The sequence below is a fragment of the Pithys albifrons genome, chromosome 3 (assembly GCF_047495875.1).
Source record: "Pithys albifrons albifrons isolate INPA30051 chromosome 3, PitAlb_v1, whole genome shotgun sequence".
NCBI lineage: Eukaryota > Metazoa > Chordata > Aves > Passeriformes > Thamnophilidae > Pithys > Pithys albifrons.
Genome location: NC_092460.1, coordinates 70,651,732 through 70,665,909, shown reverse-complemented (window position 1 = coordinate 70,665,909; position 14,178 = coordinate 70,651,732). Strand labels below are relative to the sequence as shown.

The 14,178-nt window shown below is 40.4% G+C and overlaps 1 protein-coding gene across 1 annotated transcript; it reads right to left on the bottom strand.

The window, feature by feature from the left end:
* Positions 1-297: 297 nt before the first annotated feature.
* SLC38A2 (solute carrier family 38 member 2) lies at positions 298-13,659 on the bottom strand. Its single transcript, XM_071552341.1, has 16 exons — positions 13,398-13,659; positions 12,541-12,725; positions 12,186-12,267; positions 11,951-12,066; positions 9,000-9,073; positions 8,810-8,902; positions 8,533-8,614; positions 5,542-5,624; positions 4,543-4,601; positions 4,265-4,414; positions 3,427-3,506; positions 3,235-3,335; positions 2,735-2,859; positions 1,871-2,015; positions 1,656-1,753; positions 298-930 (listed from the first exon to the last, which is right to left on the bottom strand). The coding sequence occupies exons 2-16, from the start codon at positions 12,657-12,659 to the stop codon at positions 832-834; spliced, it is 1,506 nt and encodes a 501-aa protein (XP_071408442.1). The 5' UTR covers positions 12,660-12,725; positions 13,398-13,659; the 3' UTR covers positions 298-831.
* Between the last annotated feature and the right edge of the window lie 519 nt (positions 13,660-14,178).

Genomic DNA, 14,178 nt, shown 5'->3' with positions numbered 1-14,178 from the left:
CTGAGTCCAACTTCCTGGCCTTCACAGGACACCCCAAGAATCACACCATGGGTCTGAAAGCATTGTCCAAATGCTTCTTGAACTCAGACAGGCTTGGTGCTGTCACCACTTCCCTGGGGAGCCTGTTCCAGTGCTCAGCCACTTCCTGGGTGAAAAACCTTTCCCTGATACCCAACCTAAACCTCCCGTGCCTCAGCTTCATGCTGTATCCTCGAGTCCTATCACTGGTCACGTGAGTGAAGAGATCGAGAAAGTCAAACTAAATTTAATAATTTAATTTAGGACACTGATTAAATATTCGTAATGAGCTCATCTATGTTGTTCTTTCCTTCTTTTTAGAAAAGTGTTTCTTACAGTCAAAATAGTGCTTTTGAGGTCCATAAGAATTTTTGGTACAAAAAATAAGTGTTCTCTCTCTTTCTCTCTCTCTCTCATTGGTTATTTAAACACTTTGTTGTAAATTAAAGAGTTCTTTCTCACATCAAATGGTTCCATTAGGCACATTCAAGCAAAATAACAAAATATCCAAGTAACAATGGTGCAAGCCAAACATGGCTTGATAAAAGTCTACAGAGAGTTCTGTCCATTCTCTGGAATGGAATAAAGTTGTCACTTCCTTCAGCCAGACACTCACATGGTTTGATGTTAATATCCACTTCCATCATGCAGAATAGTTTCTTAAAGACAGAGTTCAGATATTCTACAGTCAGACGAACCATCAACAAAGAATCTGCCTTTTAAAGGAAGCTGAATAGCTCATTTTCATTCTCAGTAGGTATCTGAGTGAACACTGGCATTTGAAGTGGAGTATTAGAGATTAAACCAGGGCAGTTAATGGCCATCAGATGTAACATTGTGGGTCCAGTCTAGAATAATCAGTGTCATACACCCAGTCATCACAAGTATGCCACTTAGAAAGAAGAATGCAGCCTGAAAAAAAGAAAACATAAAAAAGTACTTCAGATGCTGCTGTGACACTGTTGGTTAAACCGTCACATACACCTGTAAAGTCATGCCCATGTATAGCACAAATGCCATGACTCACAAACTAAGAGACAAGAGATCAAGCCAATGATAAGGAGCTAAGTACCTTTCTCATACTAAGGGGGCCTTTTTCAAATCAAAAAGTACAGTTTTTTTCAGTACAGCAGACCTCACCCTCAGCTAAGGAAAGTCAATGTAGCTGCTGATACCAGTCAGGCTGTGCCAGTGTGCTGACTTGACTCTGACTCAGTATATACTGACTACCAACAGTAAGGATAACCCACACGATTGGCAGAGGTCAGCTTTCATGGGGTAAATGACATCAGTAAGTCTTAAAGGAATATTTAAAGACTGTTTTGACTTTTTTTAGTATAGCTCTTAAGGGTGTTCTGTTGAAATCTAGCTCTTACCAGCAACAGAATGACCAAACTGTTGCTGAAACTGGGGGCCACGGGCTGAGAGAAGTCACTGAAGTGAATTGAGCCTTGTGATGGCCAGCTCCTTGGCTTCTTAGTTCCTATGCAGCACCCACATGTTAATTAAGGCAACATCAAATGCAAATTCAGTGACTACCTTCACCAGGACTTCTGAAGTGTTAAATCATGACGCAGAATTTTTTTTTTGTGTCTGAACTACTAAGCAAGTGTAATTACATATCTGCCTATACATACCCCAATCTTTTGCACTGATTTCATTGGTTCCTTCTTCACTAATTTGATGTAGAAGGCAGAAGGAAGTATAAAGATCAGCATGGCAGCCGCAGAAGCACCTGCATAGAAAAAGCACAGAAATAAATATTCTTAAACAGGTAAACATACTTCAGATACATGGGAACTGCCTTTTCTAAAATGTGAACGACTGCCTGAACCGACAAGAGAATGCTTACCAATGAATCCAAAGATGTCACGAATAGTAGGGACAAAGATAACAAGCACGTTGGTAAATGCCAAAAGAGCAACTGTAATGGAAAAGTGACGCCACCACTTGAACTCCTTCCCTGCCCACAACAGCTGGGTAATGGAACTGCGGATCTTTTGAAGAGAATGGGTGAGGGAGGAATTAAAAAAAAAAAAAAAGAAAAAAGACAGTTTAGTCTTTATTGTGGAAGACAATGATTGCTATTTAAGTTAGACCTTCCTTCTGAAAGTATTTTAACATAACTTTCCTGAACACTTCATATTTTAATGCAAGTTGAAAGACGAAAGAAATGTTTTGGTTCTTTTTTAAGACAGTTACTTTCTGCATTTGAAAGGCAGCTCTTCATTTCTGTTTTTTTTCATTTTAGTGATTTAGATTTTCAAAGCACAGTCAGTAATAGAGAAAAAAAAAAAAGGAAAAACAGCTGTCTTGAACAAAAATAAATTCCAGGGAATTTTTTAACATCTAAGCATGCTGCTCAACAATATACATCTAAATAGTCAGGTTGTGTCCACAATGTACATACAAAAACATGCTGACTTTTTTAAGATGGTAATACAAGAGTGCAATCTATGTCATTTCCCCAATTAAATCACACCAGGAAAACAATATAACTGAATGTATTTGTATCTGATGCTTTGTAAATGTTGCATATTTATTTGAACTAATAGTATAGCTATATTTCATCAACGTTATTAGAATAAAATTCCTTTTTCAGTTAAGAGAAAAATTCTCTAAATTAATAAACAGGAGTGGACAAATAAGTAAAATAGTGCAACAGTACAGATGATGAAAATAAAAATGATAGTAACACATAAAAAAAATTACTTACTGGGAAAATAACTACAGGAACAGTGAGGGTTACAGCCATAAGTACAGCAAGACGCACAATAAGAAGGAGAACATCAGCACCCAGATAAGCAGAGTAGGTATGAAGCAGTTCGGGTTCAACTTTTTCTATAAATAAAATAGTATTTTAATTAGATGTAGTTGACATACTTCTTATAACAACTAACTGCTTCTGCTCTAAATTCTAAGTAAATTTTAGTCACATCAATATGAATTGAAAGCCTCAAGAGCTCCTGTAAGCATGTCTCCATTTTACACAGGGATGACTTGGAGGCACAGAGTATGTTCTAATCCAATTTTAATCCTGTGTCTTGGGCCTAATTCTACCATTGATCTGGCTGTGCACTTATAGAAGTACTAAAAACACCTCCAACAAACAGTGTATACTTAGAACTCATAGTAAATGCTTGCTTGCTCTATCTTTAAAGTAATACTGTGGGTTTGCCGAGAATAAATAATTTAAAAGAAAGAAGGCATATTCACCATAAAATGTCAGGTATCCAAAGAGAGCAGCCAATAAATACATGAGGAACATAGCAAAAAAAGATACATAGGACACATTCATCATTCTTTTACGGCTTCGGCTGTAAGGAAAAGAAACATTGTTAGTTGTGATAACATACTGTTTCATACTACTTTGTTTAGTGAAATTACAGGTGTATCTTTAACATTTACCTTTTCAGTTCTTCATAAATAGGAAGAATTGCAGGATGGCAGACAAAAGAAAATGTTAGGATTGGGACAGCATAAACAGTCTGAAAAAAAAATATCTTCCTTTAGTATCTCAACAGACATTAAATAATTAAGTTTAAAAAAATCAACAGTAGATTTTTCAGTTTTGACTTAGACATTAGTTTTTTGACAAAGGCTAACAATTCCTGACAGTGGAAACTTTGGAAAAAATTTAAACGTTCATATTTTCTTAAGACCAGACCTTGAGGACCAAATAGTCTCAAATGTCACTGAAGTCCATGCTGATCTGAATGTATCTGCATTTAAAATTATGTTCTGCAACTCACAGGCTTAAGCCATTATAGCCTGGTCTTGGTATTGTGTATTCCACATACTTCTCCATGTGTGGCATTCACCACTGTAATTGCAAGCATTCATGAGTCAAGAATTTGTGACTGAGAACAAGTCTATCTCAAACCCTTGCAAACATTTCCTATTTGCATGCTTTCACAATTTTATTTCCTTCATCTTCTGCAATCTACTTTCTAAAATGTTTCACTAACTTATTTGAGAAAGTTTGAGAAATGCTGTGCTGAAGAATGAAAGATGTGGGTTTTGCCACTCAAACAGTCATCTCAAGCTCTGCTAATTTTTCTGTATTTGGAATGTGGAAACACCCAGTCTACATGGGGTAAACAGTGTCCAAGTCTACTGGAACAGAAAGGCTTAACATATCCTAAGTTTAGAACTGGGCTATCACGTGAAGGAAAAATGACTTAATTTATCTGCCATGTATTTAGTCTCAGTTATTTTCAATACTTTGTGATTTTTGGTCAGTTACCTGTGAATTGAAGATGAAATATTTTGGCTTGCACATATCATCATTTGTTATGTTTTCTTTTATTGAAGATGCCACTGTTGCATTTAACAATGTTGCATTAATGATGTCACTGTCCATAGGACATGGAATCTGAAACATCTTCCAAATTACCTAAAAATAAAGTCATGCATTTATTATTATTTAACTAATGCAAGATGTGAAAATTTTCAGAAATTGTGTTTAATTTCACTTTAAAATGCAGGTTTACAAGCACTGGAAGTCAACAAGATTATACTTACAACAATCAGAAAGAAGACCATGCAAAGTAATGAAAAGCCACTGGTATAGCCCAAATACCCTGTGATCAAGAAAGAAAAAAAAAATCTAAGGTATAATAAACAGAAACACCACTCAAGTCAAAACATTATGATAAAACATATTCTATCAGTGATCTCTTTACACTGTGATTTTCTTAGCATTACACACAGAACAAATTAATTATTCATTGACTTTCTGCTAATCTCAACCCAGATCTGAAAGTTCTTGAAGACATATTAGGGTCTGTACATACAGTGAGTCTGTAATATCAAACTTTTTAACTTAAAAAAAAAAGGCAAACTAAAAAAAATTCATAGCAACACCTGTATTGTTTACTGTGTATGAACTGATTATATGATTAATTCTTATAGCATGCACTATGAGAACTTATCCTTTTCCCTTCTGTTTTTATTGATTTACTTGATTTCTAGAAAATAGTAACTTGAGAAATTAACTCATGTCGAGGCTCTCAGTTATTAAGGCTCCACTACAAGATTCTCCAAACAAACAACTAACTTAACTAAATTATTCACATATATTGCTGAATTACAGACATTTCAGATAAAGCATCTGGTATGAATATTCTGCTACTGCTTGGGATCTAAAATCAAAAGACATTGCAAAGACAATGGTTCATCCCTATACTCTGGAGGATGTTATAGGATAACTAGTAATAATATTACTTCACTATCAACCAAGATAGACCAAATCCAGAAAGTTACTGTTAAGCCTTGTTCTAAAGCCACCCTATCTATTGTCCTGTAATTTTCCACAAAAACTTTCCTATAATTTAGGGTACTTGTCTTATTTTTCTTTTTTCAAGCAGACTGATAGCAATTACCTAAACACTTAGTCCCAAGAGAAAAGTTTGGAAATAGCTGTTAATTCACACAGCATTTCAAGACTCAAACATTGTATCAATCTATTTTCCCAAAGTATTTTCAGTATGTTTTTTATTTTGATTGCACTCTACTGCTTACCTAAATTTTTCAGTAAGGACAGGGGAAGAATGAGGATGAGAGACACCAGCAGCACTAAATAGTCACCATTGAGATACCATTCTCTGCAGAAAAAAGGTAATATTTTTAAGTAATCATATGTTTAAAAATTAGATTTGCAGTTTAGTTTTCACCCCTGTCTTTTACAACACATAGCTCCTTAAAAAATGCACTACCTGATGTCAAAGGATTAGCATTCCATTTCCTCTATGGGCCTAACACTTCACAATAGCTTCTTATCTCACCCCAAACCTGCATTGTGCCTTTCCTTTAGTGTCCTTTTATAAAAATAATATGCATCTGGAAGTCAGAGGACAGAAAAGTAAATGTCTGGTTAGAAAAAAAAGTCAGCTGGGATCAATCATGGAAGAAATAGTAATGTTTTAAGTGTTAATTCCCAACTCTCCAGATGTATTAGAACATTGCAGAGCCCCAACAGGGTTTCCACTTTTAATGGAAATAAAATTCTGTCGGGTGCCCTGCAGGAGTCAAAGAAAAACAGGTGAGGGCTGAAGGTAAGGGAGTAGCTCAAGCCCACAGGCTGAGAAAACTTTAACAAGCATTGGGAGTCTCTTGGAGGCACATTTAGTCCCTTTCAGTAGGGAAAACACGGTAAAAACCTCAGAAATTTTTTCCTTCAGAACATTTTTGCCATTTATTCCATAAGAAGCAAAGGCTATTTTTTGACAAAACATTTTGGAGCATTAGAACATAATTTTCAAACACAGAAAAACAAAGTCCTACAGAATCATCCTATATGCTTTAAGCAACTAAAGAATCACTAAGCATTTATTCTCAAATATTAGTATTTTACATGCTCTTATAGCATCATCTAACAGTATTTATTTGAAAATGCATTGTATACTATTGAGGTAAACAAAGCAAAATTAATGATTTAATTGGAAATTTGTATATTCAAACTCAATTGCTGAATTACAAGCTTTTATATGCTAGTGGAAATATGGGAGTAACTGACTTGCTCTGGATTTATGTAGTAAATACAAAACTAATTTGGTCATCTCTTTCCTCAGTTTTATCTGGGGTAACTAGATGTAAAAAGGACTGTTTGAGAAACTTCAGATGTATAGGACATTAACATCATACACCTTTTATTCTTAAATACCGTGGTCTTGTGGTAAATTTAAAAGAAATCACAGCACAGAGATGGCTTGCATTTGATACAGCCATAAGAATGTCCATTGTTATTATGCATACCCCATATAGAGGCCATCAGGACTTTCAGATCAAGGACTTCAAAGCTTTTCTGTGCTAAAGAGTAAAGAATGGGATTGCGTGGCTTTGAAATACAGCAAACTATTTAAAAACTTGTTAAACAAATTTTAATAATGGAGCTAGTGGTTTGTAATACTCAGAATTCCACATCTTTTACAGTAAGCTTTATTTTGGGACAGTTAAAACAGGTAAGTGCTTACATTTTAGGCACTAGGCTGCCAGAGTAGAATCCATGCCAATGGTAGCCACCCAGGCTCCCCTAAGCAATGCATGGAGAAGACTCAGCTAAATGGGGTTCACAGTTGCCAGAGCGCTGAGAAATATTTACTTTAAATCAATGTACAGCTACTTAGTGCCAGCCAACAAGAAAACATTTAAGACAGAGATCTTGATTTTTTAATTTTCTCTGCCAGATTTTCAAAGCAGCAGCTGTATCCAGTGAGATTCATTCACAGCATTTAACTTTCCTTCTTGAACTGCAACCAATTTTGAATTCTTTACTGAAGATGGGACAGTTAAAAATACTTGCCTCCAAGCCCCCTTCTAAGTACTGGCTATGCCAGGGACTTTCTTAAGAATTGAAAAATATGGACTTGAATTCAAAGCAGAGAAATGAACCTTCCCAGCAAGAATTTGTAAACATAACACTACTAAGTAGATGGGGTAGGTGCAGTATTCGAGTATGTTGAGGAAAAAAAAAAGAGATGGCTAGCAGTTTTGTTATGACAATATCTATCAGCAAGCTGTATGAACACCACCAAATGGCTTAACACCCCTTGGGGAACACAGGCAGAAAAATGCCTACCTTCTGAACTCAGGCTTAGGTGTAAGTTGGAGTCTTGAGCTGCTCAGCCCTCTCAAGACTGGGACACTTCAGGACAAGGCACAGAAGTACAACTCTGAAGAGTGAGATTTATAGCACTTAACTCTATCCATCTGAACTCAGGCATCTTGTTTTTACATACTCTCTCAATACAGAGTGATACAATTAACTGTTCTTTGGAGATGCCCAAAACACATCTAAGCCAGGTGCACTGAACTGACCACTACAGAGGATCATCTTTCTCCACTGATTATACAATGACCAGAGTAGTGAGGAGCTCAAAATCTAACTTTCAGAGGGTATGGTTAGATAAAATGAATCATATCTAAGGCACCCCTTTTTAAAGGCAAGTGTGAAAGCCATTCTAGAGTCAAGGTGCCCCCAGGGATAGATGGGAAGGCATCCACCAGTTTAGTCTTGGCCACAGAAACTCTGGTTTAGGTCAGTATTTAGTCCCCCTATCTTTTTGAGAACATTTTTGCTCCTTCAGACATCCATTGCATAAATCACTCCCCACAATATTAACACTAGAAAACCAAATTAATCAGACCAAACCAGTTTGAATGCAGTAAAAAAACCCCAACAAAACAAAACCAAAACACAAAACCAACCATAACCACATTTATCTTTTCTTATTGAGTGTGTACTGGCTGGTACATACATTAACACTTACCTGATATTCTTTAGAGAACAGCTTTCTGTAATATGACGCGATACCTGTATTTTTCTACCCTTTTCCCGGTCAGGCTTGATCTAAATGAAGTGAAGCACTCAGGGGAAGGGAAAACTTACTGTATCTCTGTCTGAGTAAGAAGCTACCCTATGGTGTACCGAACGTGGTCTTCATATAAAAATATATACAGTCTCCATATTTGTTTCTCCTAATAGTTTCTCTGATGAGGAGTTCTAACACCTACCCTGTAGTCTCTTCGATGTTCATAAATGTCTTGATGACCAATGGTAACTCATATTTCACTATGAAGAGGTAGCTTGACATAGCTGTAGGTGAATAACATCATAGATCATTACAAATATAGAATATGCCACACGATGCAAGAATCACATAACATGTTTCATAACTTCACTTGAACACAAGCAGTTAATGAACACATGTTGTGTGAAAAGTAAGTCTCCAAGAATAAGTAGGGAACAATTATTATTGACAGTACAGACATTTTAAGACCTTGTGCTCACCTCCAATGTTCTGCATTGTAATTGATCCAGAAGCAGCAAGTTTTCCAGCCATACCAAAAGCCTTCATTCCCAACTGTTCATACAATAAAGATCCTAACAGAAAACAGAATATTCCATTAGAAAGGTATGTTTCACATAGATACTATATGAAATAAATACTATATGTTTGTAAACTAATAATTTTCCATACCTCCTTCATTGGCAGTCTTCAAAAGAAGATGCACTGAATATAAAGAAAATATTGAGACAAACAGCAGGAGTATTCTGGGGAGAGAAAACATGCAAATCTGTAATAGCCATAAATGACTTATTCTAACCCTATTAATAAAGGGGTATTAAACACTATTCATATTAAAATACTATCTGGGAAAAAAAATGTAGATTCTAGGGTCAGCTAAAAACCCCATGAGCACCTAGTTTAGAAAGGATTTTATACTAAATTGCATTTCAGAGGCATACAAAGAAATTCCAGTGTAGGATTAAACAACGCTTCTATTCATTGTAAGGTGGAGTAAACATCACCAAGCTGTCAGGCAATTATAATTGGCTACATTTGATATAAATAAGTTAACAAACTATCAGTGGGAATTGTGGTCTTGGAGGTTTGTATCCTTGTAAGAAACTATATTTCTCCTTTCTTCCTATCCTTGTTCAACAGTGTGTCATGTACCTATTGAATATACAGTTGTGACTAACAGCAGCTGAGGTGAAAATCATCTCTTGGTCTTAAAAGACATCAGCTGTTCAGCTTAAATCTGTGTTATGTCTTTTTTAATGTAAAGATGAAACTGCAAAAGTCTTTAAGAACTGACTGAAAATTAAGACACATTGAGAGCTGTGTTTTCAAATGGAAATAAATATCTAGTGTCATGAAAAAAAGTAAAATTAAAAATTCTTTCCTTTTCAGGTGTGCTTACAAGGGAATTGCTAGTGGCTTTTTTATCTTTCCCACAGCTTTTACAAGCAATGCATATTATTTCCAGAAGCACATTTGAATCACCTAAAATTCAGATCTCTCAACAACAAATCTCTCCTTCAACAAATGCACTTTCTAAAGTGGCACGCTAGGGGGGACTTCTCAGCTGCTTAAGAACAGTGGAAAATTACAATATATTCAAAAAATCCCCTGGTCTTTCTTATACCATTAGAAACACTCTACTTTATAGAAAACCTAAGAATCAGCATATCTGCTCAAAAATGGCAAGCTACATTTAATGTTCCTAAGAGTACCCTTTACATCTCCTTTCGTGCAGTGTTTAATGTTGGTGAAATTAGCAAATGCAGCACAAAGAACTGGAAACCAAGAGATTTGAGCAAAGCTTCACAGGTCTGTACAAGGCATTCAGGAAACTCTTGTTACTGCACCAATTCAAGACCAACAGATGCACACAAACAAACCTCTCTACTTCTGACAGCTAGAGATTAACTAGGATTTGACTCAGACATCAACTAGAAACAACAGAGCTGAGATGTGCCAAGTCTACATTACTCTAAAACAGCACATACCCTGGACCCTTCAGTACTAACCTGGAATGCCTGCCTACAATGTTGACCAAGATCAGTCAGCAAACTCATCCTGAAGCTCACTCCATTTCTGGCTTCCAGACCATACTGTTTATTTATTTAGCGCTGACACAAGTGACAAGTCACAGCATTGGCACAAGGGACTCCACAGTCTTTGAAGAATATACTGCCTTAATCAACTGCATCTGGATCTGAATCTATAACCTAGTTATTAAAGCATGCCTGTAATGCCTTCAGTGTCATCGTAAATCCTTACTATCATCAGTGATTAACTGCCTTCCTGCCTCAGAACTATACAACCTACAGTAAGTTTTGAAAGGAAACAAGCTAGTTTGTCTTTGAAACAGTACTAATGCAAATAGATCTGAATGCAGTATCTGGAAATGAAAGACAACTAAATGACCTCAGCACCCAACTGTTAATATTAACAGTTTTGAAAAATTTTTTCTTTAGAAAAAAGGACCCACCATGTCTGTTCAAATATCTAACCTTAAATTCTCTTTTTACCTCTCCTCACACGTTCTATTGTGCATTACGCTCATTATCTTATATGTGCTGCAGAACATCTTTAGAGAATGAAACTGATGTGTAGAGAGATGAAGTATATATCTCTTCTCAATTCAGGCTAAGTTGTTCATTCAGTCTATCATCATCTAAGTAAGTGAAAATCTTAGTGAAAGATTAACAAATCACCATACATTTAAAATAAAATCCTTTAGATCAGAACTTTATATATTAGTTTATTCAGGAAACTTGAATGACACTCTACACACTGTGAAACATCTGGAAGTAAATCTGATCTACTTTCTGGACACGGGGCAACAGAGTCAGGGAAATTTTGAACTAAACATTACTCTTCACATGTTCTTCAACATTTAACACACTTATCTATTTCCAGGATAAAAGCACAGACTTCCCTTAAACATACTGATGGATGCTCATAAGCAGTCAAGTCACTGATGTTACACATCATGTGAGCTGAACTGCTTCCAATACACAAAAAATGTATTTTCCCAAGACATTTAAAGGCATTGTACATAATATGTAGTTTCCTCATGTCATTTCCAATTACATTACTATGGTTCTGACTTTTACCTGGAAGTTTTTGCCATTGTAGACATACCAATAAAGATACAGTTGTTTGTCGTCCCTCCCTTGCAGGAAGACAGCAATTTTTATAGGTGTTAACTGAAAGCAGTTTTCTGAATTGAGTAAAAGCGTAGCAACAAAAAGGACTTCTTTATTGGTGTAAGTACATTGTAACTCTGTAGGCACAACAATGTCAGTTGAGGAAAAGGAGACCATGTCCCTGATCGGCATTTGGATAATGGAACTTTCAAGAGAAGTCTATCAGTTATTCATGGAGTAACCACAGCTAAGTAAAGTAACATTCACTATAACATGTTTTGGTGGGTTGCAGAACTTTCAATTAACATGTTTAATTTTTCTAAGTCCTTCTGAATGTATCACAGTCTTTATATTTAAAAACAAGCCATAAATCCTAAAATGCAATTCTGCACCTATGGCAGACTGTACTGAACTGTACAGTTTCTAGAGGTCATATTCTTCCATCAAGTATTTTTCCATTATGAATTACACAGCAAAAAAGATACTTACACAAAAAGAGCAATTCCAGTGTTAGCCATGGCAAAAGAAAGACCAAGAATGCCACTACCCACAATAGCATTGCTCAGATTAAATACTGACATTCCAAAGGAAGTAGTACCTGGATGCTAAGAAAAGGGAGATAAGTAATAATTAATAGAGTTCTTACTCATCTCAGAATTAAAACAAATATAAATTGGGCAATACATTTTTTTGTTTGTTTGAAACGTCATTGCTATGTACTTACATACTGAGTTTCATATTTCTTCTTTCCAAGATTGGAGTCGAGCAAGAAATTTTGGTTTTCTGGATCAATATCTGCATAGTGGCTGCAAAACAACGTTACCTCGTTAGTGATTGTCACGGGCAACTGGCACATTTATTTCCCGTTCAGCACTTCCAATCCATTTCAAAGGGAAACGAGAGAACCGATGGAACAGCCCCCAAAGAACCACCCCACCTGCCGCTCCATCAGCGCACGGCGCTGCCCGTTTCCGCCGCAGTCGCTCCCGCATCTCCGAACGCGCCCGACTCGCGGCCCGGCGAGTCCTTCGCGGGTCCCTCCCGGGTGCCGCCCGCGCCCGGCTCGGGGCGCCGCTCACCTCTTCATGGCGGCCGGTTTGGTGGGGTACGGGTAGCTGAAGTCGTTGCTGTTGGAGCTGTAGCTGCTGCTGTCCTCGTCGGGGGAGATGTTGAACTTGCCCATCTCGGCGCTGCTCATGCTGGCGGGGCCGAGGTCGGTGCTCGGCGGCGGCCGCTCTTTTGTCCTTGCCGGGACTCGCCGCGCCTGCGGAGGGGGCGGGAGCGACGTCAGTGCCGCAGCGGGCGCGCGGCCGTCACGTGGCCGCGCGGCCCCCGCCCGCCGCCGAGTGGAAAAGTACCAGGCGCGCGGGGCGGGGGGCGCGCGGGGCGGGGGGCGCGCGGGGCGGGGGGCGCGCGGGGCGGGGGGCGCGCGGGGCGGGGGGCGCGCGGGGCGGGGGGCGCGCGGGGCGGGGGGCGCGCGGGGCGGGGGGCGCGCGGACGAAGGTAAGCGCGCGCGGGGCGGCGGCGTCGCGGCGGGACTGGCCCGAGGCAGCGGCACCGCCGCGCGCGCCCCGCCCCGACAGCCGAGCGCAGCCTGATGCAACACCGAGCGGCGATTGTCACATCGGCTACCGGAACCTCCCGCCCCGCCGCTTTCCCTGTTTACCTCCCTCCTCCCTGTCGGTGACACCGCGCATCCCGGCGTTTTCAATGGAAAAACGCAAATCGGTCGCGGGGCCGCGTCGCGCCGCAGTCGCTCTGCGGGCTTGCCACCTTCCCGGGATGCAGCGGCGGCGCATCCCGGCGGAGCGCGGCAGGGTCTTGGCGACAAGCCGGGGCGCTGCCGCCGCACAAAGGCGCGAAGGACGAAACGCGCTCCCTCCGAAAAGTCCCCCCGTTCCTCCTGGCGGCCCGGTACAGCCGGCCCCCGCCGTACCTTCTGGGCAAGAGCTTGGAAGCGAGGGTTTTCTCCCGAAGCCTCGGAATAAGGAGATGCTCCTCTCTCTGCTGCTGCTTCTTCTTGCAAGGGAAAAAAGCCCTTAACTAGAAAACGTCAGCGAAAACAAACCCCTAAATAAATAAAGGTAGAAAAAAAAAGTCACGTAAAAGAAGCCAGCGGTGTAAAAGGGAAAGAAAATGTTGCGTCTGTGTCGCTCCGGCGCCTCTCCCGGTCTGACGGCCCCCTCGGGGCGCCGCCGCTCTTCACGCAGGAATGTGGGCGCGTCATCGCGAGGGGCGCGGCGCTCGCCGCCGCCGCGCCGCGCCGCCCCCGCCCTGCCCGAGTGACCCCCTGCGCCGCACGGGGGGGCAGCGGCGGCGCCCCCGCTGAGGGGTGGGAGCCGGTCACCGGCGTGTGCCGGACGGGGGTCGGGAGTGGGGCCAGTAGCGCATGGAGCCGAGCAGCTCTCCCGTGTTTGCACTGGGGGGGACTGGTTTACACGGCACAGACGACGCTGCGGTGATTGTCAAGAGCGCCCTGCCTGAGAGGTGCTTCCACCGGCCCGGTGCAGCATCCGCAGCGTGACTGCAGCACCGGGTGGGTACCGGCTCACCCAGGATCTGCCTCTCCGCTTCCATCCCGCGCCTGCCTCTGGCGCGCCGCCGAGCGCCGGCGTTTCCTACTGGTTGGGTGCGTGGCAAGGGACGAGGTGCCACCGACCCATCGTAGTTCCTCGCTGCAGTCACTTGCTATTTTTAACCACATCACCAAGCTGTGG